This window comes from Geotrypetes seraphini, chromosome 7 (genome assembly GCF_902459505.1).
Source record: "Geotrypetes seraphini chromosome 7, aGeoSer1.1, whole genome shotgun sequence".
NCBI classification, from domain to species: domain Eukaryota; kingdom Metazoa; phylum Chordata; class Amphibia; order Gymnophiona; family Dermophiidae; genus Geotrypetes; species Geotrypetes seraphini.
In genome coordinates, this window is record NC_047090.1 from 72369698 (window position 1) to 72397279 (window position 27582).

The 27582-nt window shown below is 43.1% G+C and overlaps 1 protein-coding gene across 1 annotated transcript in view; it reads right to left on the minus strand.

Annotated features, from left to right (window-relative positions):
* SOX5 (SRY-box transcription factor 5) overlaps positions 1-27582 on the minus strand; it is an 845257-nt gene that overhangs the window by 640029 nt on the left and 177646 nt on the right. The window contains 1 exon segment of the mRNA XM_033953468.1: positions 24328-24538. Within this exon segment, the coding sequence (XP_033809359.1) occupies positions 24328-24538 (211 nt within the window).

Below are 27582 nucleotides of genomic sequence, written 5' to 3' on the forward strand. Positions count from 1 at the left end.
TCCCGTGAGGCCATTTAGGACCAAGTCCAAGGTGGCGTTGCCTCTTGTCGGCTCTTTTACCATTTGTTCCAGGAAGCAATCCCCTAGCACCTCCAGGAACTTGGCCTCCTTGCCGCAGTTGGAGGTTGCTAGTTTCCAGTCTATCCCTGGGAAATTGAAGTCTCCCAATATAATTACATTGCCTGTCTTGCATTCTTGTTTGATTTCCTCCATCATTTCTGAGTCAGTTTCCTCCGCCTGTCCTGGGGGACGATAGTAAAGGCAAATTTTCGTATCTGCTCCAAATTGACCAGGAATCTTGATCCAGAGTGACTCAAGCTTCTCTTTCATTTCTGTTGTAACCATTTCAACAGAATCTATTCCCTCCTTAATATATAGAGCAATACCTCCACCTTTCTGCCCTACTCGATCTCTTCTATACAGCTTGTATCTCTGTAGTACTGTGTCCCATTTGTTTTCTTCATTCCACCATGTTTCTGTTATGCCAATGATATCCAATATGTCATGTCTTGCTATTGTCTCTAGTTCCCCCATTTTGTTACCTAGACTTCTAGCATTCGTATACATACATCTAAGTTCCCTACGTGTTACTGCTGTTACAGTATCCTGCCCTGACCTAAGGAAAGTGGTTTTGATCTCCAAAGTTAGAAAAAAATTTATTAAAATTAGACAATAACAAGATAAACATTTATAAGTAATAAATGGAAATAAGATTAGCAATACAGCTACAATACTACTTTATTCTAAAGAAAAAAAATATTTTTCTACCTTTTGTCATTTCTAGTTTCTGCTTTCCTCATCTTCTCTTCACATTCTTCTCTCCATCTAGCATCTGTCCTCTCTCTCCTTTCCATTAAGCATCTACCCTCTTTCTCTGCCCCTTCAATCCATTCACCCTCTCTGTCCTTTCTATCCACTGTCCGTCCTCTCTCTCCCTTCTGTCTGGTGTCTTCCCACTCCCCCTTTCATATGGCATGCTCTCTCTTTCTATGTTCCTTCCATAAACTGTCTATCATGTGCCTCTTCTCTCCTTTATATGCGATTCATTTCAACTTTCCCCCCTCTCCATTTCTCTCTCTGTCTCCACCCCTTCTTCATGCTCTGGCATCTCTCTCTTTTCCATTCTTTCCTTCCTATACCACCCCCATCCTAGTATCTGGCATCTGGTCCAGCAGGAACTTATCTAACCTTTTCTTGAATCCCTGAAGGGTGTTTTCCCCTATAACAGCCTCTGGAAGAGCGTTACAGATTTCTACCACTCTCTGGGTGAAGAAGAACTTCCTTACGTTTGTACGGAGTCTATCTCCTTTTAATTTTAGAGAGTGCCCTCTCGTTCTCTCCACCTTGGAGAGGGTGAACAATCTCTTTCTCTACTAAGTCAATTCCCTTCAATATCTTGAATGCTTCGATCATGTCCACTCTCAGTCTCCAATTTTCAAGGGAGAAGCAGCCTAGTTTCTGTAGCCTCTCATTGTATGGCAACTCATCCAGTCCCTTAACCATTTTTGTTGCTCTTTTCTGGACCCTTTTGAGTAGTATAAGAACATAAGATTTCCCTCTACCCCATGCCCTAGCATCTCTCGCCTCTCCCTCCCCCTTCATGCTCTGGCATCTCCCCTCCTTTCTTTCCCTTCCTCTCTACTTTTACCCTGGTCTGGCATCTCTGTCTCCTTCCCTCTATGCCTTGACATCTCCCCCTCCCCCTCCATGGTCTAGAATTTCCTTTCCCTCCCTCCTTCCTTCTCCCCCCCCCCCATTGGCATAGCTCTCTGCTCTCCTCTCCCTTCCCTGGTCTTCCTTTTCCCTCCCTCCCCCCTCAAACCAAGCAAAATTCACTCTTCCTCCCCCTCTCTCTGTCACCCCCTCCAAATTAAAAAAATTGCCTTGTATAATGAACAGTGGCAGCATTCACAACTCACTGCTGTTGCAGACAACGGGCCTTCCTCTCTGCTGGTCCTACCTGCTTCTTTCTTCCATAAATGCAAGACCCGGCAGAAAGAAAGACCAGACACTGGCAGAACAACAAGTTGTGAAGACTGTAACTGTAGAGAAAAAGTTTCTGAACCATGACGGACCTCAAAGCGACCCCCTGAAGGTTGCCTTGAGAGCTCCTGACAAGCTCCAACTTCCCAGGCTGATTGCCCTGGGTGTCCTCTGTGTTAAATTCTGTTCTGTTCAGGGTGAGACTTATGATTCCATATATTTAGTTCAGAAACTTCCAAGTTCCCATCTTCCTAGTCTCAAAGGGTTGATTCTCCCTTGCCTCTGGACTCTCGCTTGTCCCCTGATATAGGCAACTTGTCAAAATGTAAACCATATGCAAATGAACTCTTTTAACTCTTCCTCTGGTCCTCAATTATGAAATGGCACTAAACTGTTCAAAGTAGTTAAAACACATGCAGAGTATAAAAAATTGCAGTTAGAACTTAGAAAATTGGAAGACTGGGAATCCAAAAGGCAGATGAAATTTAATGTGGACAAATACAAAGTGATGCACATTGGGAAGAATAATTCAAATCATAGTTACCAGATGCTAGGGTCCACCTTGGGGGTTAGTGCCCAAGAAAAAGATCTGAGTGCCACTGTAGACAATATACTACAACCTTCTGCCCAATGTATGGCAGCAGCCAAGAAAAGCAAACAAGATGCTAGGAATTATTAAAAAAGGGATGGTTAACAAGACTAAGAATGTTATATTGTCACCTTTACCTTGATTGGTCCATCCTTTATCTGAAAAACTAGGGTAGTTAAGAAATAACATTGGAAGCTCTTCAGGTCTTAGTTGTAAACCACTGTGAACAGTTGTATGCTATGGCAGTATATTAAATTTTAATAAACATAAATATGCTCTGGACACAGATGGTAAAGAAAACTTTGAAGTGATTTATCCATTAAAACTAGTGTTAGCTTTGCCAGTTCCATAAGCAATTGCTATTACAGAGGTCTAAGTAGCTCCTAGATTAAGACCAAGTACTCTAATTAATTAGGACAAATGCTTGATAACCACTTCTCTGTCTTAAACATACACAGTCATGGGAGGTCTGATTAATTTTAATATGCATGCTCATGATAATTGTCTCATGGGTGAGAAGAACCTGACTAACTTGACAAAATTGTTTCTGCTTAATATTGTGTATGCTGCTCAGACTGGAGAGTTACTATGCAGCAAGGGTATGCACCTTTAATACTGAGGATAAGAGGTTTCATAAACAGGTGGCTAGAGCTTGCATATTCACTTATCTAGATTTGTGTACTAATGTGCTGAGTCAAAGACCCTTCTGACTAAAGTGTTTCATATATTTAAAAGGAGGTTGAGAAGAAAACAACTCTTATTACACAGATGTTACCTAATATGTATCTATGGTGAAGCCTAATACATTTAACCTGAAATCTGCAAGAAACTATATATTGTATTTATATATTGTTTGGAGAAATAAACCAAGAATAAACTATTCAGTAGACATTTCAGAGGAGACAACAATAATAATATATCCAGCAATAATTAAAGCATTATTTTTTATTTAATTCATTAAGGGGCCCTTTAACTAAAATGCACAGAAATCTGAGTTTATCTAAGGATTTTAACAAGTTTTACGCACAGATTTAAGATGGTACTTTGTAGGACATTTTCCATTTTTTGAATTTTGGCTTTGCGCTAATCATGGGAATCACAAGGTGCTAAAGGCTCTTGTACTCTGTGTTAGCCAGTTAGCATACAATAATGTGAACACACTAGCTGGTTAATACTTCCATGCCCATTCTCCATCCATACCATGCTCCCTCCAAAAAATACTTTTCAGGAGAAAGTTTGAGGACAGGAGGTTCTGGAAAGTGCTGGAATTCAGAAACTAGCCTTCCATTTCTGCCTGCAGTGTTTATAGACTCCACCCCTCTTCCCCGGTATATCAGCCAGCTCTGTTTCAGAGTGAGGTGAGAGAGTTCGAGGACAATGAGAAAATAGTCTTCCATCTTTGCCTGCAGTATTTACAGACTCCATCCCCCTCTCCTGATATATCAGCCAGCTCTGTTTCAGAGTGAGGTGAGAGAGTTTGAGGACAGGAAGTTCTAGAGTATTGGAATTGAGGAAAGTGCTTTCCATCTCTGCCTGCAGTGTTTACAGATTTCACTTCCATCACCAAGCTCTGTTATAGAGTGGGGTATATTAGCCAGCTGTGCTATACAGTGAGTGAGTTATGGGGAAACAAAGGGGATATGTGAAAAAAACTTGCTGCATCTACACCAGTGATTAAAGTTCCTATAGACAAACATTTGACTGGAATTACTCAAACAGTAAGTACATTTTCGCCCTCTCTCTCTCTTCGGATGGATTATCTTTGAGTCCCAGCACTAGATCCCATCCACTCCTGCCTGCAGATGTAAATATTCAGGTGGAGTCCATACCTAATGGGTTGCAGGACAAACCTAAAATAGTGAAAAATCCCATTGTAACAACTCAAGGGACTGATAACTTAGCTAAATTGCAACTGGTCAGTTTTGATTCGGTTGAGATGGTTTCCACTTAAGATGTTCCTGAAGGTGATAATTTCTTAAAATATATTTGGCGAGTTGTCACCCGGACTGAGAATTTGCTTAAAGGGAAAGCAGCACAATTACGTACTTTTTCTAGTCAAGTTGTGTCTTCTGTATTACAAGATGATGTTACAAAAATTAAATCTGCTAGTGAGGAAATGCAAAATCAATTGAAAGTACTTTAATCAGTTAGTACCTCATCTGTGAAAGATAGTCTGATTTTGTATTATAAATTAGAACAACTGGAAAATAGTTTGCATGTTAATCTACTCTTTTTAAATTTCCCTTGTTCACTTCTTATTTCAGCCAAAATTTTGCTTAGAAAATATTTTAGGGAAATTTTAAAACTGGAAATATCTGAGTTAATTGTATTTCAGAAGGTTATGTACCTGCCATCATCACTAGCAATTTCAACTATAGGAGCAGTTGGGGAACTCCCTGCTTTCTTAGAGGACACTCAAGATATAATTTCCACTCGTTCAACTTTGTTGGTAACTCTCTTGTCAAAAAGAGATAAATTGCTAGTTTTAAAGCACTACTTTAAATATAAAAATTTTGTTTTTTGTGGGCAGCCAATTCAAATTTTTCCAGATGTAACAAGAGCTACTCAGGAATGTAGGGAACAGTTCTTGGACCTGAAATCCAGGGTTTTGGCTATTGGAGCAACTTTTTTCTTGCATTTTCCCTGTAGATGTATTTTACATTATCAGGGTAAACAATTTATATTTTTGATCATTCTTATTTGGAGAAATTTCTATTGGAACATAAAAAAGGGTAATTAAAACAGAAAATGGATCTCAATGTTTATAGTTAGAATGCTAACTGGATTTCCATCAGGAATTACAGTATTTACTTTATCCTCACAATCTCTCCTTGAAGTGGACTATAGAATTAATTTCTTTCGATTTTTAATATTTCTTGTAAAATATGTTTCACCAATGTTATTCTTTTCTTGTATATTTATACTTAATATGTATAATTGAAATTACTAAATAAAAAAAAAACACCCAATGCATGAGTTTGCAAATAGGCAAAATACTATACAGTCCTTTAGTGTGTTTTGCAGTAGCCTAGTTTTTCTGCAATAACCCCCCCCCCCCCCTTTTACAAAACCATGGAAGCAGTTCTTATTTTTAATTTTTTTTTTTTTAGTTCTTTATTTATAAATTTTAACATTTTAACAATCTTACAAGTCAAAAAAAGAAAAAAAAAACATCTTGCTGCAAACATTCAACTATGAAATATACCATAATTTTACAAAAAGAAATAGACATTTTTTTTAAACAGCGATATATATATACAGTATATATATCTTGCTGTTTAAAAAATGTCTTTATTTATATATATATATATATCTTGCTGTTTAAAAAAATGTCTTTGTTTCTTTTTGTAAAATTATGGTATATTTCATAGTTGAATGTTTATATATATATATAAAGAGAGAGAGAGATTGAAAGCAGAAGTAGCACCCAATGTTCAGTGCCATATATAGAATTTCCCCCTAACTGGCTGGACGGTGCGAAGACCCATTCGGCCAACTTGGCGGTAAGCTTGAGGGGGGGGGTTCCGGGGTGGGGGGTTCATTGGGAGGGGGGTCCGGCATGAGGGGTTGGGCACCCTCCTGCCAGCGATCTTCAGGGGGCGTTAAGGGGTCCAGCAGGAGGGGTTGGGCACCCTCCTGCCAGCGATCTTCAGGGAGGCCGTTGGGGGGGTCTGGGGAGAGCAGTTAGGGCATTTTATTTAGGGGGGTGATGGGGGGGTCCAGCAGGAGGGGTTGGGTACCCTCCTGCCGGCGATCTTTGTGGGGGTGGGTTCTTTCGGTTCCCTCCTGCTGCGAACGTCAGGGCGGTGTTGTGGAGACTGGCGGCTGTAGCAGCGGCCGCTATACTAATCGCGGCAGGGAGATCCCTTGCCATGATAAAGTATAGCCACCACGTCTACTGACCATGTAGGCCAGCATTTTGCTAGCCTACATTGTAAGCGCCTCCCGCTCTGCTAGGGAGACACGCAGGGCCGCCTAGGTTCGCCTATGGCTACCGCCTAGCCTTAGGCAAGCTTAGATGGGCTTGTGGGCCTTCAATATAGGCGCCTTCAATATAGGCGGCCTGCTTGGGGAGCAATTTTATAGAAAACGTGCCTCCCGATTGGCTGATTAGACAGCTGTAGGACGCCTACAGCTGCCTACAATTGGGACGCACTTTGCAGAATCAGGGCCTATATGAAGGTAGTAACTGAAAGAAGGTGAATTCAGGAAGCAAAAGCAAAAACATGACAGCACTGGTGAAAACAATAAAATAAACCATCTTAGCAATTCATTTATCAACAGTAAGGAAATACTAGGCAAAAGGTTATAGAGAAGATAAGAGACCTAATAAAATATGAGCTGGAAAACAATGAGCTGAAATCCTCACAGTCTAAGCAACAAAGTTCAGGATCTTGAACCTAGAGGCAGACTTAGATATTGTTCCTATCACAGAGACATGATTGAATAACACAACTATACTGGGCTATAATCTCTTTAAGAAAGACAGAGATGGTGGAAAAGGTGGAGGAGTAGCATTGTGTGTGAAAAATAATATTACCGTATTTTCGTGGATATAACGCGCACCCGTGTAAAACGCGCACACGGGTATAGCGCGCAGAAATCACATTGACATGTACAAAAACTTTTGTATACCGCGCTCACGGGTATACCGCGCATGATGCCCGACGCTCCTTTCGCCCGCCCTGACTTTCCGTGCGCTGTCCCGACTCTCCGTTCACCCCCCCTGACTTCCGTGCACTGCCCTGACTTTCCGTGCGCTGTCCCGACTCTCCGTTCACCCCCCCCTGACTTCCGTGCACTGCCCTGACTTTCCGTGCGCTGTCCCGACTCTCCGTTCACCCCCCCTGACTTTCCGTGCACTGTCCCCCCTTGAAGTCCTGTCCCCCCTTGAAGGTCTGTCCCCATCCTGAAAGCCTGATGCCCCCCCCCGACGTCCGATACATCCCCCCCCGGCAGGACCACTCGCACCCTCACCCCGAAGGACCGCCGACTCCAACAATATCGGGCCAGGAGGGAGCCCAAACCCTCCTGGCCACGGCGACCCCCTAACCCCACCCCGCACTACATTACGGGCAGGAGGGATCCCAGGCCCTCCTGCCCTCGACGCCAACCCCCCCCCCCCCACGACCCGCCCCCCCCCAAGAACCTCCGCCCGTCCCCCAGCTGACCCGCGACCCCCCTGGCCGACCCCCACGACACCCCCACCCCGCCTTCCCCGTACCTTTGTGTAGTTGGGCCAGAAGGGAGCCCAAACCCTCCTGGCCACGGCGACCCTCTAACCCCACCCCGCACTACATTACGGGCAGGAGGGATCCCAGGCCCTCCTGCCCTCGACGCCAACCCCCCCTCCCCCCCCAACGACCGCCCCCCCCAAGAACCTCCGACCGCCCCCCAGCCGACCCGCGACCCCCCTGGCCGACCCCCACGACCCCCCCACCCCCCTTCCCCGTACCTTTGGTAGTTGGCCGGACAGACGGGAGCCAAACCCGCCTGTCCGGCAGGCAGCCAACGAAGGAATGAGGCCGGATTGGCCCATCCGTCCTAAAGCTCCGCCTACTGGTGGGGCCTAAGGCGCGTGGGCCAATCAGAATAGGCCCTGGAGCCTTAGGTCCCCCCTGGGGGCGCGGCCTGAGACACATGGTCGGGTTGGGCCCATGTGCCTCAGGCCGCGCCCCCAGGTGGGACCTAAGGCTCCAGGGCCTATTCTGATTGGCCCACGCGCCTTAGGCCCCACCAGTAGGCGGAGCTTTAGGACGGATGGGCCAATCCGGCCTCATTCCTTCGTTGGCTGCCTGCCGGACAGGCGGGTTTGGCTCCCGTCTGTCCGGCCAACTACCAAAGGTACGGGGAAGGGGGGTGGGGGGGTCGTGGGGGTCGGCCAGGGGGGTCGCGGGTCGGCTGGGGGGGCGGTCGGAGGTTCTTGGGGGGGGGCGGTCATTGGGGGGGGGAGGGGGGTTTGCGTCGAGGGCAGGAGGGCCTGGGATCCCTCCTGCCCGTAATGTAGTGTGGGGTGGGGTTAGGGGGTCGCCGTGGCCAGGAGGGTTTGGGCTCCCTTCTGGCCCGATATTGTCGGGAAGTCGGCGGTCCTTCGGGGTGGGGGTGCGAGTGGTCCTGCCGGGGGGGGGATGTATCGGACGTCGGGGAGTCGGCCGGGCAAGAGGGCTTGGGCTCCCTCTTGCTCCGATCGTGGATGCGGGTGCGGGTGGGAGCGCGTGCGAGCGGTCGTTCGGGGTGGGGGTGCGAGCGGTCCTGCTGGGGGGGTGAATCGGGCGTCGGGCGGGGTGGGAACTATGTTTAAAAACTTTTGTATACCGCGCTCAGGCATATAACGCGCGAGGGGTATGCGCGGTAGGTAAAAACGCGTATAACGCGCGCGTTATATCCGCGAAAATATGGTAAATCAGTGTGACAGATCAAGGGATTTTCCCTACATAGGAGTGCTATTATGCCCCTGGGCAGGAGAGAGCGTTGGACAAGTGCAAAAGACTACAGGTCCCAGAGTACCCTGCACTGCTTGAGTCAGTACTGTCAAGGGAAGCGGGACTCAGGGAAGAATATTTCTGCATGGACTTGGATTAGATAGGGAGATCCCAGCGGGAGATGAGGTCAGGAATAAATATCTGGTGTATATTCTTGGCTGAGGTAAGTCAAAGTATTTATCTATTTAGTGTGAGGCAAACTTAAAGAAATAAAAAGTGTTTTTATCCCCCTATGCCACAGTGTTTTATCTTCTGACATCTCCTAGAAATCCAGGCAGCCTGTCCAGGTTGTCTGTTACATATGGTGTTTCTGCCTGGTTCTTAGCTTCTGCTACAGAGAATCTGGACTTAGGGGCTTTTACAGTTTGGGACCTCAGAAGAGGGAATAAGGGGTTGGTTTTTTTTTTTAAAGGGCCTAAGATTAGTTTCAGCCCAAGGCAGGGACCGGAAGAAATTTAGTAAGAGCTGGAAAGGCAGGCATTTGTTTTATTTTTTGTTTTGTTTTTCTGAATGAAGAGTGTAAAGCGGCAACTAACTGCATCTGAGGAAGAGAGCAGTGTAATGCACACATAGACTATGCCAGAGAAGGAAAGAGCAGCTAGAAAGCCTTTCCTAATCAAAGCAAAAGTGCAGCTGCTTGCTGAGAGTAAAGCAGAAAAGTAAAGATGGGAATCTGTGAGCTGGAGAGGCAAGAAACCTAGCTAGCCATCCAGCTAAATCCTCCAGGGAGAGGACTGCTAGCCTTGGAGGAAAGGCGCAGTGAGTAGCTCATATGGAGTAGCCAGGAAGGTACCAGGGAAAAAGAAATCTCTACAAGAGAGCAAGCCAGGTGTTCTGCCAGCAGTTAGTATACTCAGTGGCATACCTAGCATGTGTGACACCCGGGGCCCATCATTTTTTGGCACCCCCCCATCTGTACGAAAAACATGATTTTTAGTAACAAGCCACACGTCACACATGAGTACCTAGGAAAAGGCAGAATCTTACATACTGCAGTGAGAAGTGCAACAGCAATACACCCATTGTAAAACTAAAGCCAGACTAGTACAGATCAATCCTGCAGTCAATCCTAACAGAAAACCATGTCTTTCGAACACACAGAAAACACCTTCGCCTAGTATGGAATGTCATCACAAACTTACCCCTCCCCCTTTTACAAAACTGTAGTGTGGATTTTAACCACGGTGGTAACAGCTCTGACGCTCATAGAATTCTGAGCATCAGAGCTGCTACCACCACGGCTGGTGCTAAAAACCGCTCCACAGTTTTGGAAAAGGGAGGATAAAATAGAAATACATAGACAAAGGTTAAATTGAACCAGCAAGAAGCTGGACTCTGCATACAATGCAATACCACAGAAACAGTGACACATGTCTCCTAAAGCAATAAATAAATAGAAAATGTTTGTTCTACCTTTGTCTTCTCTGGTTTCTGCTTTCCTCATCTTCTTGTTACTCTCTTCCTTCCATCCGCTGTCTGCCATCTCTCTTCCCCTATATGGCATCTTCTCTCCTTCTATGCCCCTTCCAGAAACTGTATGCCTCCCCCTTCCATCTCTCCTTTCACCCCCATTGATCTGGTATCTGTCTCCTCTCCTTCCCCCCTGCTCTGGCATCTCTCTCTCCACTCCCTTCCTCCTGTTCTTCCCTGGTCTTCCTTCTCAATTTATTTTCTTCCTCTGTCTAAATTCTTTTTTACTATTCAGTCCTCAATTTCCCTCTTTCACTGTGTCTACCTATAGCTTGCCACCTCTTTCCCTCACCCCTTCCAGTAACTAACTCTATCCTCTTCCCTCAATCCTGCATATGCCCTTTTCTTCTTTCTCCTCCCCACTTCCTTCCAGCATCTGCTCCCCCTTTCCCTCACACTTCCATTCAGCAGCTGTCCTTCCTCTCCCCCACACTTCCATTCAGTGTCTGTTTCCCTCTCTCTTCCCCTTACATCTACTGTTCACCCTCTATCTCGCCCCTTCCATACACTGCCCTCTGTGCTCTTTCTATCCAGTGTGCACCCTCTCTCTCTCTTCCATATGGCATCTTTACCTCTTCTATAAACTATCTATCCCGTGCCCCTTCTCTCCTTTGTACATGATTGATTTCAACTCTGTCACCTCTCCGTTTTTCTCTCTCTGTCACCACCCCCTCCCCTATGCTCTGGCATCTCCCTCTTCTCCTTTCTTTCCTTCCCACCTCACGGTCTGGCATCTACCCTTCCCTGATTCCCGGCATCTCTCTCCTTTCCTTTTCTTCCATCTCTCCCTCCCCCTCCATGCTCTGACATCTCCTCCTTCCTTTCCCCCTTCCTTTTCCCATGATCTGGCATACCTTCCTCCTTCCCTCCATGCCCTTGCGTCTCTTCTTCCCTCCAAGCCCTGGCATCTCCTTTCATTCCCTCCAGTTGGGTACAGCAACACTCTCCCCAATTCTCTCCCCCTCTGCTCCCTTTCCTCCTTCTGTCACCCAAGGCCCGGTGTCCTGAACTTCATCGGGCAGCAGCAGCATTCACAATTCACTGCTGTTGCCGGCTTCAGGCCTTCCTCTCTGTCGGGTCCTGTCTTCATGAAAACAGGAAGTAGGCAGGACCCGGCAGAGAGGAAGGCCTGAAGCCGGCAACAGCAGCGAATTGTAAAAGCTGCTGCTGCCCGAAGAAGGTAATGGCGCCAGGCCTTGGAGCACCGAGGCAGACTGCTTCTCCCCCCTCCCAGCCGAACCCCCGCTGACCCTCCTATCTCTCCCCCCCACAAGTGAACCTTTCCGACCCTCCCTGCGAGAGCAGCAAACCTCCCTCCAGTAGCATTGGCTGCTACGCGGCAATAGAATGTGTCGGGAGCACAGCGTCGCAGCCGCGAGACTTGCCCGCCAGAAAGCATCAACTGTAGATTCACAAGCTAAGTTTGAGGCGCATGAATCTACAGCTGATGCCTTCCGGCGGGCAAGTCTTGCGGCCGCCACGCTGTGCTCCCGATGCTCTCTACTGCTGCTTGTGCTCCCAGTCTCCTCTCTCCCAACCTTCCTCATTATGGTCCAGCAATTCCTTGTCCCCTCTCCCTTTCCTTCCACCCCTATAGTGCAGCAGCATCCTATTCCCCCCTCCTCGTTCTCCCTTCCCCAGCCCCCTAAAGATTGCAGCTTCAATGTTCAGCAGGACAGTGGCTCAGAGAGGACAGCCTACTTGGGAAAGTCAGCCTGCTCCAGGAGAAATAGCTACAGAAATCCCAATGCTAAGTTCCTTCCCAGATTGTGTAAGCAGCAAACTGCAGACCAGAAATAAAAGCCTGCTAAGTGTGTTGTACCGCCTATATAACCCATAAAGGAGCATGGAGACAAAAAAGGGGAGGGAAGGGACCTCTGGGGGAGGGAAGGGAAACGGAATGAGAGGACAGAGATGGAAAATGGATGGTTAGCATGTAGAAAGAAGGAAATGACAAATGGGCAGGAGACCCTGGCAAGCGAGTTATCAGAAAACAACCAGAGCCTGGGACCAACAAAAGGTAGAAAAAATAATTTTATTTTCTGTTTTGTGATTACAATATGTCAGATTTGAAATGTGTATCCTGCCAGAGCTGGTGTTAGACAGAGCCAGTGTGGGGTTGGAGATATTGTAACCCTATAGTTCTACTAGACTAAGCCTTAGTCACTTAGGGGTCCTTTTATTAAGGTGTGCGTGCTAAATCAGTTAGCGTACCTTCATAAATGGACCCCTAAGTATCTTAATATAAATTCGACCCGCGGCTTAGCCTTTTTTTCAGATTGCGGCCCCTTATATGATTGAGTTTGACACCCCTGCTCTACTCAGACAAATGATGATGAACCATCAAAAGAAAGAGCAACACTGGATATAGTTCTAACAAATGGAGAAAGTGTGTCTAACATCCCGGTGAATGCCCATCTAGTCAGTAGTGATAATCGGACAGTATAGCTTGATATAGGAGCAAAAGCAGAATGCAGACAAACAAATCTCAGAAGTCCTGGATTTCAAACATACTGACTTCAGCTAAAAGGGGGAGTACCTGAAGAAAGAGCTGGCAAAATGGGAAGATATAAGAGAAGAAAGACAGTGATTCCAGCTGAAAGGAGCTATAGAAAAAACAGATCTTTATGTATGGAAAGTAAATAAAAGCAAGAGGAAAAGGAAAACTGACTTGGTTCTCCAAATGACTGATAAAATAAAGGCAAAAGAGATAGAATTCATGAAATATTGTACATTAGAACACAAAAAAGAAACCAGATAAAACTCGAAGAAGCAAAGAGAGAAATATGATCTGGAAAAAGCATGAAATTGTTGACAGTGGGGAAACTACAGTTCTGTAAGCTTCACTTTGGAGGTTGGAAAAATAATGGAGGAACTGTTCAAGGAAAGGAATCTAAGAAGTTGCAAGATCCAAACCCTTTTTCTCTGAAGAAAACTGTGCGAAATGAATTAGATTGAATCTTTGACATAGTCTCTTTCGATTTCAGCAAAGCCTTTGATACAATTCTTTGTAACAGTCTCTTGGATAATCTGTATAGGCTGGTGAACAGAACTAGAAACTGGTTGACTAATAGGCATTAGAGGGTGATGGTAAATGGAATTCACTCAGAGGAAAGAAACATAAGTAGTGAAGTGTCTCAGGGACCAGTACTGAGATATTCTATTCAATATATTTAAGAATGACATTATCAAAGGATGACTTAAAGATTTGCAACAGAATGGACACCATGGTAGGAATAGATAACATGGTATATCATTTACTGTTATTATGGGCTCCTTTTATCAAGCCCCTGTCCAGCAGTAGCCCTTCTCCCTTCCATTTACCTCCCCCTGTCCAGCAGTACCCCTTCCCTGCTCCCCCCTGTCCAGCAGAACCCCCTTCCCTGCTCTCCCTGTCCAGCATCTGCTAGCCCGGGCAGCCTCAGGGCTTTTGCTAGGCTGGCCTGCCTCGCATTATTGAAGTGGGCTGGCCTAGCAAATGCCCCGCGGCTGCTTGATGAAACCACGGCTGCTGCCGCTGCTGGTCCGGAGTTGAGAAGAGGCGTTCCGGCAGCAGCAGCGTAGTCAGAAGGCAGGAAATCAGCCAGTGTCTGAGATCAGGGCAGGAAATCAGCTGAGGCAGGCACTGCGCATGCGCAGCACGCTACTATGGAGCACAGAGTTTGAAATGCGCATGCGCACTAAGGGTTTTATTATAGTGGATATTTATATTCCACATGATTTTAACAATTCTCAGTGGATTTCAATTATAACATACATAATAAAAAAATAACCAATAACATACTACTAAAACAGATCAAACATATCATCATACAATAATTATTAAGTCTACAAATGATCCAACATATTGGCTGCTTATTAATAATATACAGGAAGCTTTATCAAGAATGGTAATCCTATAAAGTTAATGAATTGCACTTTATTTGAGGAGATCCATGGTAGAGGGGGAAGAGTACAGCAAGTGACCTGCAAGCTCTGTAAATCACTGGAAAAACAAGAGGTTATTTGAAATGGGTGACAGGAGACCAAACCATTATTCATATGACTTAATTTGTCATTCTTTAAAAATATGAAATTTCTTATAGTGACTTAAGTCACTATAAGAAATTTCATATTTTTAAAGAATGATGAATTAAGTCATATGAATAATATTACGAAGGTTTTTTGATCCATGAAAAATACCCACGCCACAATTCCTTATAGGGATGATAACATTATGATCCTTGGAGTGGCAATTCTGAGATCTTTTCCTTCATTTGATATTATTCAATAAGGAGTTTTCTCTCAAATTAAATTAACCTTTCTGTGGATCTATATATTTTGCGGTTAATTTTTTTTCATTTGTTATAATTTTTGACAGGAGACCAACCCATCCTTTTACAAAACCACAAAAGCATTCAGCGTGCCGGCCAGTGCTAAAAACCGCTTTTGTGGTTTTGTAAAAAGGGGGGGAGGCAAGTGTGGTCACCCATTGTCCCTATATAAAGATCACAGTTGGATCATAGAATACAATAGAATACAATCTTTATTTATATACTGCCACTACCTCAAAGAAGTTCACAGCAGTTTACATAAAACAAAAGAGTTAATACAAAAATTGTGAATTGGTTATCCTACAATTATAATTTCTTAAATACAAATTCCTCAAAAAGGTATGTCTTTAGACTTTTTTAAAACTCAAAGTTAATTTCACTTAATCTTCTTAGTTTCCAAAAAAGACCAAATGATTTTTTTTGATAAACATGTTGACTTGGGGCACCAGAGAAAGGTTGTTATGAAAATGTATTCCTAGAATTCTGATTATCAAAGCCAAAGTGTAGCCAATATTGTTTACTGATAACACTTTGAACTTCACTCCCCATTTTGGGATGATTAACAAAACATTGATTCATTTTATTTTTATTTAATTTCAATTGATAAACGGACATCCAGCTCTCTACCAGATTCATACAATGATTTACTGTAGATTTGATATGTTCTAAGTTACAAGAAAAAAGAATAAATACAGCAATGTCATCTGCATAAATGAAAAAAATAAATTTAGCTTTTTCCAATGCGATGGATGAAGGAAAATACTGAAAAGGGAGGGAGATAGTGGAGAACCTTGAGGGACTCCATAAGGAAGTTCCCATTCAGTGGATATCATGGAAGACATTTTTACTTTATACAGTCTCTTGAAAAAATGTTTAAACCATTAAACTATGTTCCCTGAGATACCAATTTCATCCAATATTCTAATAATAGTACATAGTCTACCAAGTTGTAAGCACTGGATAGGTCAAATTGAAGTAACAATACTCTGTACCCCTTTGAAATATTAGTTCTTAAAATGTAAAACATGGATCCTAGAATGGTTTCTGTGCTGTAACCCTTACAGAAACCAGATTGTGTGGAATGTAAAATATTAATTTTTTCTACATCGGAATTAAATTGGATGTTGACTAGGCCTTCTAATATTTTAACTAGTAATGGTATTGACGCTACATGTCTATAATTGGATACCTGGTCAATATGCCCCTTAGAGACTTTTATTAAAAAGTGTTTTAAAAATAATTTGGGAAAAAACCTTTTTTAGAAAGGACTTGAATCCCATGGAGATAAACCCTGGATAGTAGCACATGCTACGGATGGGCTAGAAAAGACCCATTTCACAGGAATATGATTGACATATCTCCCCAACCTTAGTTATAGAGATAGGTATGTTAGTTGGCTCTGGAAATTGGGACATTTATCTTTTTGGAAATACTTTGGTTCATAATAAATCTGGTAAAGGAATAGTTACCAGGTTACATTACTTATTAAGTTTATTGGATGAAATGACTGAGTATTGCTTTAACTGCAAGAAGAAATTTGGGGTAACACTGAGCAAGAAGATTGAGAAATGATATGCAAGAGAGTTAATTCCAATGTAATTTTTGATAAGATTATTTCAGAATATGCACATAAAATTATAATCATATATTTTCTGCCTAGAAGTATTATAATAATATATTTCACACCTAAAAGATTGCGTGGTATTAACATTAATGCACAGTTCTTATCATTTCTGAGAGGGAGGGACTTACATATGTGGTGGGACCTGGGTTGGCCACGGTTGAAAACAGGATACTGGGCTTGATGGACCTTCGGTCTGTCCCAGTATGGCAATTCTTATGTTCTTATGTTGTGATTTCCTGTAATTTTAAGACTTAAAAGAAAATTTGTGAATGTATTGAATACATTACAGAAAGAGACGTGATATGGTGTCCACAGGCATATAGCCCCCTCAAAGACAACTTATGTACTCAGATCCTAATAGGAGCTACATTATCAGTACCAGCTAATTGGAAGTTGATACATGAGCAATCAAACTGCAGTTAGACTATCAATAGTGTCTAACTGGAAATTGATGCAAGGTCCATCAATCAATGAATGGTTAAATAGAATTTGGAATGGAACGATTAACTGCCCTGAAAAATGTTTCAGAAAAATATTTGAAGAATGTGGAGTCTAATATTAAGTAGTGTTACATGTATACATGTAACAAATGCAATTATAATAAGGAAAATGAAATGACTGCCTCAAGAGACAGCAACAGTAAGCCTGCAAGAAAGGATAACTGAAATAAAAAAGAGAACAAGCTGAATTTTTAAAATATGTGTTCATGCTTTAGAAGCTTTAAATTAACAGAATTATTTTTATAAAAGCATAATGGTTGGAGAAGAAGGGCATATTGAAATAGGATCCCTTTTTAATGGGCATGCATAAACCTAGTTCTTGTTTACCACAATGGCTTCCTTTTTGTCAGGCACATCACTTTCTTGTCTCTGCAACTTTCTAACTTTTGTTCATGAGCTCTCTATTAGAGAAAAAAATGTCTGCTTTATTCTTGTTTTTCTAGATGGAGAAGAAGCAAAGCTATGAATATGGCACCCTCATAATGATTTAACAAGTGCTTAATGAAATTTTCATCACAACCTGCTGTTCATTTTAATGGCCTTTGAAAAACAATAGAACAATAGCTAGAGGGAAAAAAAAAAGATTTTCCATGGCATACATTTGTAAGCCCAACATTCAGTTGCTTTCTCTTTTTTCACCTCTCTTTTTCAAAGAGCTGTAGATCTTTTGTTTGTGCATTTTCACTTTGGCAGAGCTGAAATAATGCATAGAATCTAGCCATTCTAACGTCTAAGTGTAACCTTTGCTAATGGAGTCTCTGGAGCATGTACAGCCTTCAACTCAATGCTGTATCCTTATACATTGCCAATTGTATTTTTTCTTCTTTCTCTTCAACCTTGTGTTCATTATTTCCTTTCTTTTCAGACACACACATATGGTTTGGCCTGTTTGGAAAATGTCATTTAGGCAAAGAAGCTAACTAGATCATTAAATTGATTATAATATCTTTTCAAAACAAACAGAACATTTAATCTTTTTATAATAATATGCATTATTTGATGTTCTGGTAAATATGTATGTTGCATCTGGTTGGGCTCCCCATACAGTGGATTTTGCTCCATGGTAGTGGATGGGAATATGGATTGATGCTGTCATACCCTGAATGAGTGGCAGCAGAAGGAAGAACAGCCCACAAGGCAATAGCGACCGAGATAGTCTGTGGAAGACGTAGAGGAATACAAGGCCATAATGCAGAGAGTCACTGTGAGGGCTCATTATATAAGTCAGTATGGGCTGAAAAGTGGACCTGAAGAGTGGGGCTATCTGTAAAAAAACACAGTTACTCAATGATAGGACCAGTCCTGACAGTATCAGAATGATGACTGACTAATGAGGTCTTCAACAAAGGGACTGGGAGTGAGAGAAAGATCAGGAAATGGGGGCTAGCACAAAGACTACTACTAATTATTTCTATAGCGCTGTAGAGTCACAAAGACGACAGTCCCTGCTCATAGGAGTTTACAATCTAAACAGATAAGACAGACAAGATAAGAAGCATGTACAAACAGTATTTGATTCCTTACGGATGGGATGTAACAGAGCAGTCCCTGGAATCTAGGGTGGGACAGATGAGCCTGTAACAAGCACCAAGGACCCAAAAGCCATCTCCGCTTGTGCTGACACATTCATTTGGTAAAATTTTGTTAAGGTATGAAGAGTGGACTATGTGGTTGCCCTACAAATTCCATCAGGTGGCACTGCCCTGGACTCTGTCCAAGAAGCCACACTTCTGGAAGAGTGAGCTTTCAGAACGACTGGTGGCCTTTTACCACAGCTAATGCATGCTGAAGAGATCGCCATGTGAATTCATCAGGATATAGAAGCCTTAGAGGCTGGTCTTCCCCAACGAGTAGAGCTGGAAGATAAACAGATGGTCTGAGAGCCTAAATTCATTCATCACTTCAAGATAGCGAAGTACCTTCCGCACATCCAGATATCGCAAAACCTTGTCCTGTTTCTTTTTTCCGTGAAACACAGGTAGCCTTTTTGCCCGTGAAACACAGGTAGCCTTACATCCTGATTAATATAGAATACTGGAATCACATTCGTCAGAAAAGAAGGCATGGTAAATAACAACACTCCTGCCTCTGTGAATCTGAGGAAAGGCTCTCTGCACGAATAAGGCCCATAGCTCGGACACCCTCAAATAATTGTGACCAGAAACACCATCTTCACAATAAGGTCCATGAGAGATGGATCTGATAAAGGTTCATATAGAGCCCTGGTGAGGGCCCATACTATGATATTAAGATTCCACATTGGAAATAGCTGCTTACCATAGGGTGGAGCCTCAGAGCTCCCTTCAGGAACCTAGAAACATTTGTATGAGAGGCTAGAGACGCTCTATCTACTCTAGCCCAGAAGAAAGACTAGCAAGTTGAACTTTAAGAGATCCAACTGCCAAGTCCTTCTCCAATCCTTTCTGCAGGAATGAGAGGACCTTAGAAATGGAAGCCCCAGAAGAATCCAACTACTTATCCTTGCAAAAATGCTGGAAGGCTTTCCACACTTTAGCATAAGCCTCTACTGTCACTGGCTTTCTAGAAAGGAGGAAAGTTGAAATCACCATCTCCGAATATCCTTTCCACCGAATATCCTACGGCTGCATGCTTAATAGCCATGCCATAAGACCAGATTGTATAATACTATGGACCCCTGTGACAGAATGTCATGGTGCAGTGGTAGTTTGAGACAGCTGTCCTGCTGCAAAATGTCAAGATCCATGTACCACGAGACAAAAAGTATCCACTGAGACAAAGAGTTGGAGGAAGATGAGCCTGTTGAGGCCTGAATGGAGAACATAGGGACAAGAATTAGATTGGCATGCGTGAGGCTGGCATAGATGCATTGGCTGTGGGAAGATCAGCCGCATGATTAAGGTGAGACAACTAAAATTTATACAGAAGTGACAATTGGAGACAGAGATTGACTCACAATAGGGAAAAATGAATGGAGGGGAAGGGATAGAGAGAACAAAACTTGATGAGTATGAGTTAAAGGAAGATAAGCTGTAGGAAGAAATAGGGAGAAACATGATTTCAGATAAAGGACCAATGGCCCTTCCAGTCTGCCCATCCGCTATCTCTTCCTCTCCATTAGAGATCCTATGTGCCTATCCCATGCTTACTTGAATTCAGACACAGTTTTTATCTCCACCACCTCCGCACCTCCACACATCTACCACCCTTTTTGATAAAAAGTATTTCCTTAGATTACTCCTTAGCCTATCACCTCTTAACATCATCCTATGCCCTCTTATTCTGGAGCTTCCTTTCAACTGAAAGAGACTCGCCTCATGCCACATAGGTATTTAAACATCTCTATCTAAACTAAACTAAAACTTAAGTTTGTAGGCCAGATCATCTCCAAAAGTTGGAGCTCGACTTGGTTAACAATCATTAGTTAAATTACAATAAAGAAACAGAATATAGAAAATGTAAGCAATATCTCCCCTTCCATCTTTCCTCCAAAGTAAAGGTATTGAGATCTTTAAGCCTGCCCCCATTTGCTTTATGATGAAGACCACATATCATTTTTGTTGCCTTTCTCTGGATCAACTCCATCCTGTTTATACTTTTTGAAGGTGCAATCTCCAAAATTGGACACAATATTCTAAATTAGGTCTCACCACAATCTTATACAGGGGCATTAATACCTCCCTTTTTCCTACTGATCAGACCTCTCCCTATACACCCAAGCATCCTTCTAGCTTTCGCTGTTCCCTTTATAACCTGTTTGGCTACCTGCTCATCACATATTATCACATCCAAAACCCGCTCCTCTTTCATCAATATAAGTTCTTTATCCCCTGAACTGTACCCTTGGGGTTTGCAGCCCAAATGCATGACCGTGCATTTCTTAGCATTAAATCTTAGCTGCCAAATGTCAGACCATTCTTCAAGCTTCACTAGGATCTTCCTCATGTTATCCACACCATAGGGGTGTCTATTCTATTGTAAGTTTTGGTATTATCCGCAAAGAGGCAAATCTTACCATACAGCTCTTGAAGCAATATTGCTTACAAAAATGTTAAAAAGTATATGCCCAAGAACTGAACCTTGAGGCACACCACTGATAATATCTCTTTCCTCAGAGCAATCTCCATTGACTACAATCCTCTGTTGCCTTCTACTCAATCAGTTCCTGACCACCAGAATCAGTCCATCACTTTGGGGCCCATACCAAGGGCACTTAGTTAATTTATTAGACACCTGTATAGAATATAGTTAAATGCTTTGCTAAAATCTAAATAAACCTCATCTAGTGTTCTCCCTCTATCCAATTTTCTGGTCACCCAGTCTAAAAAATTGATCAGATTTGTCTGATAAGACCTGCATCTAGTGAAGCCATGTTGTCTCAGATCCTGCAGTCCACTGGATTCTAGAAACATAACTATTCTCTGATTTAAAAGCACTTCCATTAATTTACTTACCACAGAAGTCAAAGTTACAGGCCTATAGTTCCTTCTTCTTTCTTAGTTCCTCTTTTGTGGAGAGAGACCACATCCACCATTGAAAAGGCCAGCCAGTGGAGCCACCAGAACTTCCCAAAGTTATTTTACTGCCTTCAGATGTGCACCATCCAGCCCCATCACTTTGTTCACCCTTAGTTTAGCTTGCTCCTCACAAACACAATCCTCTGAAAACCGATCAGAGTCTTCCACACTTACAGCCATATCTGCATTTGTCTTTTGTGGTCTCACTCCCACAGAAAGACTAAAGGAAGAAAGAGCTAAGGTACAGAAAGAGTGGAGAGTGTTGGGTAAGGAGTATGTAAAGGAGAGAGAGAAACTGGTGGAAGGCAGATAAAGAAAGTAGTTGGTTAGAAGATATATGAGAGGCTGGAGGGGGATACATTTATAAAAAAGAATGAGATAATTGCTGAAAATAAAGAGGCAAATTGACTGAAATGAGAGATCTAAAAGAATCTATGAATGTGTGAGAGGTTGGTAGACAAAAATGGGAGAGAGCAAGGGTGCAGTGAAAAGGGGGAGAACGAGAGTGAGAGAAACTAATGTGGCTGAAAAAGAGAGAGGGAAGAGAGGCTAATAAGGGAAAGAAGAGAGAAGGGATGGAGGTTAGCAGGCAAAGACTGCAGAGGGAACACAGAGAGAAACTGAATGATGAGGTATAAACCTGTATTTAAAGAAACATTGTTGCAAAAGAAGTTTTGATTATGAAGATTATGCAAATCTTCTGTGGGTTTCAGTTAGTTTTAGTAATAATTCTTTCTGAATTTAGGAAACCAATTACTGCTTGCATGTGTATATTCTTTTGTATGCATCTATTTATGGATTTGGGGAACAATTTTGCAAGCCCTTTCTTGTGCAGAAAATAGTATTTTACATATAGAAATAGATATTTATAAAAAGTACATACTACCAATGCATAGCATACACCCTCTCTGCACATATTCAAGTCTATTCTAAAAACTTTCCCTTTTCACAGAAGCCTTTGGAATCACCTCTTCTAAACTTTTTGTCCCTGCCTCATCTTACCTCTAGTTTTTTCTCTCTCCATCCCTCCTTATTTTGCCTACATTTTAAGTTGCAAACTACATAGTCGCCATTGTTGGCTGTCTTGCTATATATCGGGGTGTCAAAGTCCCTCCTAGAGGGCTGCAATCCAGTCGGGTTTTCAGGATTTCCCCAATGAATATGCATGAGATCTATTTGCATGCACTGCTTTCATTATATGCTAATAGATCTCATGCATATTCATTGGGGAAATCCTGAAAACCCGACTGGATTGCAGCCCTCTAGGAGGGACTTTGACACCCCTATTGTATATCAAGCATTGTGACTAAATGAATAAATAAATAAATATACTCTTGCACAGGTCAATGTTGAACTATTAGCAGTGAGTGTTTTTGTTGGGTTTTTTGGGTTGGTTTTTTTTTTAAAATAAATATTGACAGTTGCTGGCTAAGTTAGACCCAGATACTCAATGCTGGCCCAAGTCAGAGCACTGGCACTAAATATCTGAGCATATCTAGCCACTGGCACTTATCCAGGTCCCAGCCCATATTAATCCAGAAAGATAAGATGGCATATATGACTCCCAACTGCTAAAGAGATTAAACTGTGGTCCAGACAATCTGCCTTTCAGTGACTGGTTCGGTCATATGGAATGTTATACCAGGCCATATGCAAGTATACAGGTACAATATACAGTAGTATTGTCATGATGTTTAAGAAATTGTTAAAAACCTATTTTTTTATGCAAACATTCTGTTAAAAGGGTTAAACTGTGGTCCAGACAAAGCTTTTAAAATACTGAGGGGAGAGTTATTGGCTGCTTTTATTGAACTATGTAGTCTGTTGAAGATTGTATTTGTATTGTTTTTTAATGCAATTGTAAATGTTCTTATTGTGAACTGCCTAGTTATTAGGCGAATAATAAATATTTGAAATAAATAAAATAAATATTGACCAGGACCCAGATAAGAGTATCACCAAAGCTGGCTTAAGCAGCTATGTAGCAGATCTTCAGCTCCCCCTCTCCATTGCCTTCCATCCCTGCCTGATTCTGATAAATCCTCCCCTCCTGTTTCTCCATCCAAATCCCACATTGGATTCTGATTTTCCATTCAAACCTCTCCCAAATTCTGATCCTCCAGGTTTTCCATTCAGACCCAATCCCCCACTCCCCCAACCAAGTTACCACTGATTCCAATCCTCCTGATCCCTTCTGAGGTACCCCTGAACCCAATCCATACCCTATTTTACCCCAACATAACCCTCCCCAGCCACCTAGATTCCCTATCACTCCCAGCTCTTAATTGGAGACCTGATGGAATAATGAGCTGATTAGGGAGAGACCCCCTTCTGCTCCTGTGTCATCTAGGTCTGGGTTCAAAAATTATGGTGCTGACCCCTAGCATTAGCCTTGTGGTATTACTACTAGAATTCAACCTAAGGGTAGTATCACAAGACTACCATTAGAGATCAGTACCACCATATTTGCATTATGATTTTTTTTATATAGAACAGGTGCAACGTTTGCACCTAGATACCCTGTTATAAAATTAGCCTCCTGTGTATCTAGAGCTGCCAAATATCATTCATTAATACAAAATCTTTCTTATTTTAGATATATGAAAAAGGCATTTTAAAAGAATACAGAAAAACACCAAGCCAATTTATCCCTACTATTTACAAGAACCTACTCATAGAATAACACTGTAAGCCAAAATTTAATTCATTCTTCAAGGTATTAGAATACTACAGACCCATTTTGGTAACAACAGGCATAAGAAGAAGATGTATGTAAGATTATACCAATATTTTACAGTTGGAATTATTCAAGACAATAATGATTTTTTTATTATGTGAAATGAAAATTTGAACTATTTTATAATCCTTACCTTCAGGTTCACTTTTGATTAGCTCCTCCATCTTTCTCTGCTTTAAGGTGTCCACAACATCTGCTAAACTACCCTTGCGCCTTTCAGGTGTACCTAAGATTAAACTGGACAATGATTCGCCACTCTGACGGTTACTTTCTTCTGCCTTCATAGGTGAGGTAGCTGAATTGTGTATGGCAAATGGAAACATGATTTTATTGCCATCAATTTCCTGAAACAAACATAGAAAAGATGGTAATGAGTTCCTGAAACAGAATAAGTTATCTTACAGCTACTTTAGGCAATAGTAATGCACACTTTTAGGAAACCACATGGATAACTGTAACATGTTTTATTTTAGGTTATATCAATCAGATACACAAACCACTCATAATACCAATGTACCACATTCAATTAAAAAAACCAACTATCTCTTAGATCTTTACATTTTTTTATAGGATTCAGTTTAAAATTGTATCAATGGTATACCAGAGGCAAGAGGTGTGGGGGAGGGGGGGAAGCGTAAGAGGGCAGTGCAGCTATGGCCTCTGAGCATGGTCTGAGGGGCACAGTGGAGACCCAGTGATTTCAGAACAGGGTGAGCCTATAACACATGCATAGACTTCTGGTCCAAATTTAAACACCCCTCCCTCTTACTGCTGCTTCTCTGCAGCAGCAATAAAAGTAAGAAGAGCAAACACCATACAGCCTTTGACCTCTGAGCTCTCAAAGGCCTTGCTATGTTTGGCTTCCATCACTTCAGAAAGTATGCATCAGAGGGAGAAGGACATGTCAGGGCCTTTAAGAGGCCAGAAGCTCAAAGACTCCACAGCATTCACGTTCCATTCTTTTACTACCACCTCTGTCACTGCCAATACTATGGGTCTGAATAGGCTGCAGTAGAATATAGAGAGGGAAGAAGGGAGAGAGAAAGTTTTGAGGGCAGTGCTGGACTGGAGGGGATCATTTGGAGGAGAAACAGGGAAGAAAGTGAAGTTGGACATGTGGGTGAATGGTGAATACAGAAAGAGAGAGCAAATGCATGGCAGAGGAGAAAGGAATAGGAAGACAAATGGGGATACTGGATATAAAGGCTAAGAGGAAGATGAGGAAGGAGAGGGGTTTGAACATGGGTTTGATGCTGGGACTGGTAGAAGGTGATTGGGGCTAACTAAGAAGATGGGGTAGGAAACCTGTTAACGGGAGGCAGCCACATTGTGTCCTAGAGTGCCAACCCTGATGGCCACACTCCCTAAAAAGATGTTAAAGTAGCCATCTTGGAATGACTGGGCCATACCCCGGCATTCTACAGACAAAAGTTTTAGAAAAGTACTCTCCAGTTGAAAGAGCGTCTTTGCAGTTTCTTCTATTGACTGAATGAGGTTGCATAGCATTGGTTGCAACCAGAGGACAAGATTGGGGTAGCAATAGAAAATTTGGTTTTCCTGGAGCAGTTCCTGGATGGTCTAAACCTAGACTATGAGACAACACCCCAAGCTAATGCTAGATCTAGCCTCTGACCTGGGAAGGAGAAGAAATCGGGAATGAGTCCTGGAAGAAAGGATGAACAGATAAGGGTCGAGCACCTCAATGGAAGGAGACGGTCTTCAAGCCAGTGGCGTACCTAGCATATGTGACATTCAGGGGCCCATCATTTTTTGACCCCCCACCCCCCCCCATCTGTATGAAAACATGATTTTTAGTAACAATCCACACGTTACACATGAGTACCTAGGAAAAGGCAGTATCTTACATACTGCAATGAGCAGTACAACATCAATACACCCATTGTAAAACTAAACAAGCCAGACTAGTACAGATCAATCTGCAGTCAATCCTAACAAAAAACCATGTCTTTCGAACACACATAACACAGAAAACACCTTCGCCTAGTATGGAATATGTAATCACAAACTAACCCCTCCCTCTTTTACAAAACTGTAGTATAGATTTTAGCCACGGAGGTAACAGCTCTGACTCTTATAGAATTCTGAGCATCAGAGCTGCTACCACCACGGCTGGCGTTAAAAAACACTCCACAGTTTTGTAAAAGAGGGGATAAAATAGAAATACATAGACAAAGGTTAAATTGAACCAGCAAGAAGCTGGACTCTGCATATAATGCACCACAGAAACAGTGACACATGTCTCCTAAAGTAATAAATAAATAGAAATTTTTTTTCTACCTTTGTCTTCTGTGGTGTCTGCTTTCCTCATCTTCTTGTAACTCGGCAACTGCATGCTGGAAGGTCCCGCGATGACACGTCTGCTGGCTCTGCTCCAGAAGAAGTAAGTTATGTCGGAGGGGGTGGACCCGGCAGATGCAGGGAGTTGCGGCAAAGTCCCGCAATGACTGCGTCTGCCGAGTCCACCCCCTCCGACGTAACTTACATCTTCCGGAGCAGAGCCAGCAGACGAGTCATTGCAGGACTTTCCTGCACCTCAGTGCGGCTGCCAACTCTGTTGCAGAGAAAGCAAGTCAGAGGTAACGTGACCATTTATTTTTTTCATCAAAAAGGGACATCTATTAATTGACTGTGTATCCTTTCTTTCATTTCTGTGTATCCTTTCTTTCTTTCTGCACTAAGGCCCAACAATTGTCCCTTTCTATTCCCTCCCTCTTTCCTTCCCATGGCCTTAGTGCCCCCAGTGCCTCCGTCCCATGTCCTTAGTGCCCCCAGCGCCTCCTTCCTGTGTCCTTAGTGCCCCTAGTGCCTCCGTCCTGTGTCCTTAGTGCCCCCAGTGCCTCCTTCCTGTGTCCATAGTGCCCCCAGTGCTTCCATCTTGTGTCCTTAGTGCCCCCAGTGCCTCCGTCCTGTGTACTTAGTGCCCCCAGTGCCTCCGTCCTGTGTCCTTAGTGCCCCCAGTGCCTCTGTCCTGTGTCCTTAGTGCCCCTAGTGCCTCCGTCCTGTGTCCTTAGTGCCCCCAGTGCCTCTGTCCTGTGTCCTTGGTGCCCCCAGTGCCTCCGTCCTGTGTCCTTGGTGCCCCCAGTGCCTCCGTCCTGTGTCCTTGGTGCCCCCAGTGCCTCCGTCCTGTGTCCTTGGTGCCCCCAGTGCCTCCGTCCTGTGTCCTTAGTGCCCCCTTATGTCCCCACTGCCTTCCAGATTTTGTCCACCCCCAAAGCCAGCCTGCCTGCCTGCCTACCTATCTCTCTTCCTCCCTGCCACGCTAAAGCCAGCCAGCTTGCCTGCCTACATCCTTCCCTCCCTACCTCGGAAAAAAAAAGCCTCTCTCCTTCCTTTCTCCCGGTCCGCTCTGCTGCTAATCGCCGACATG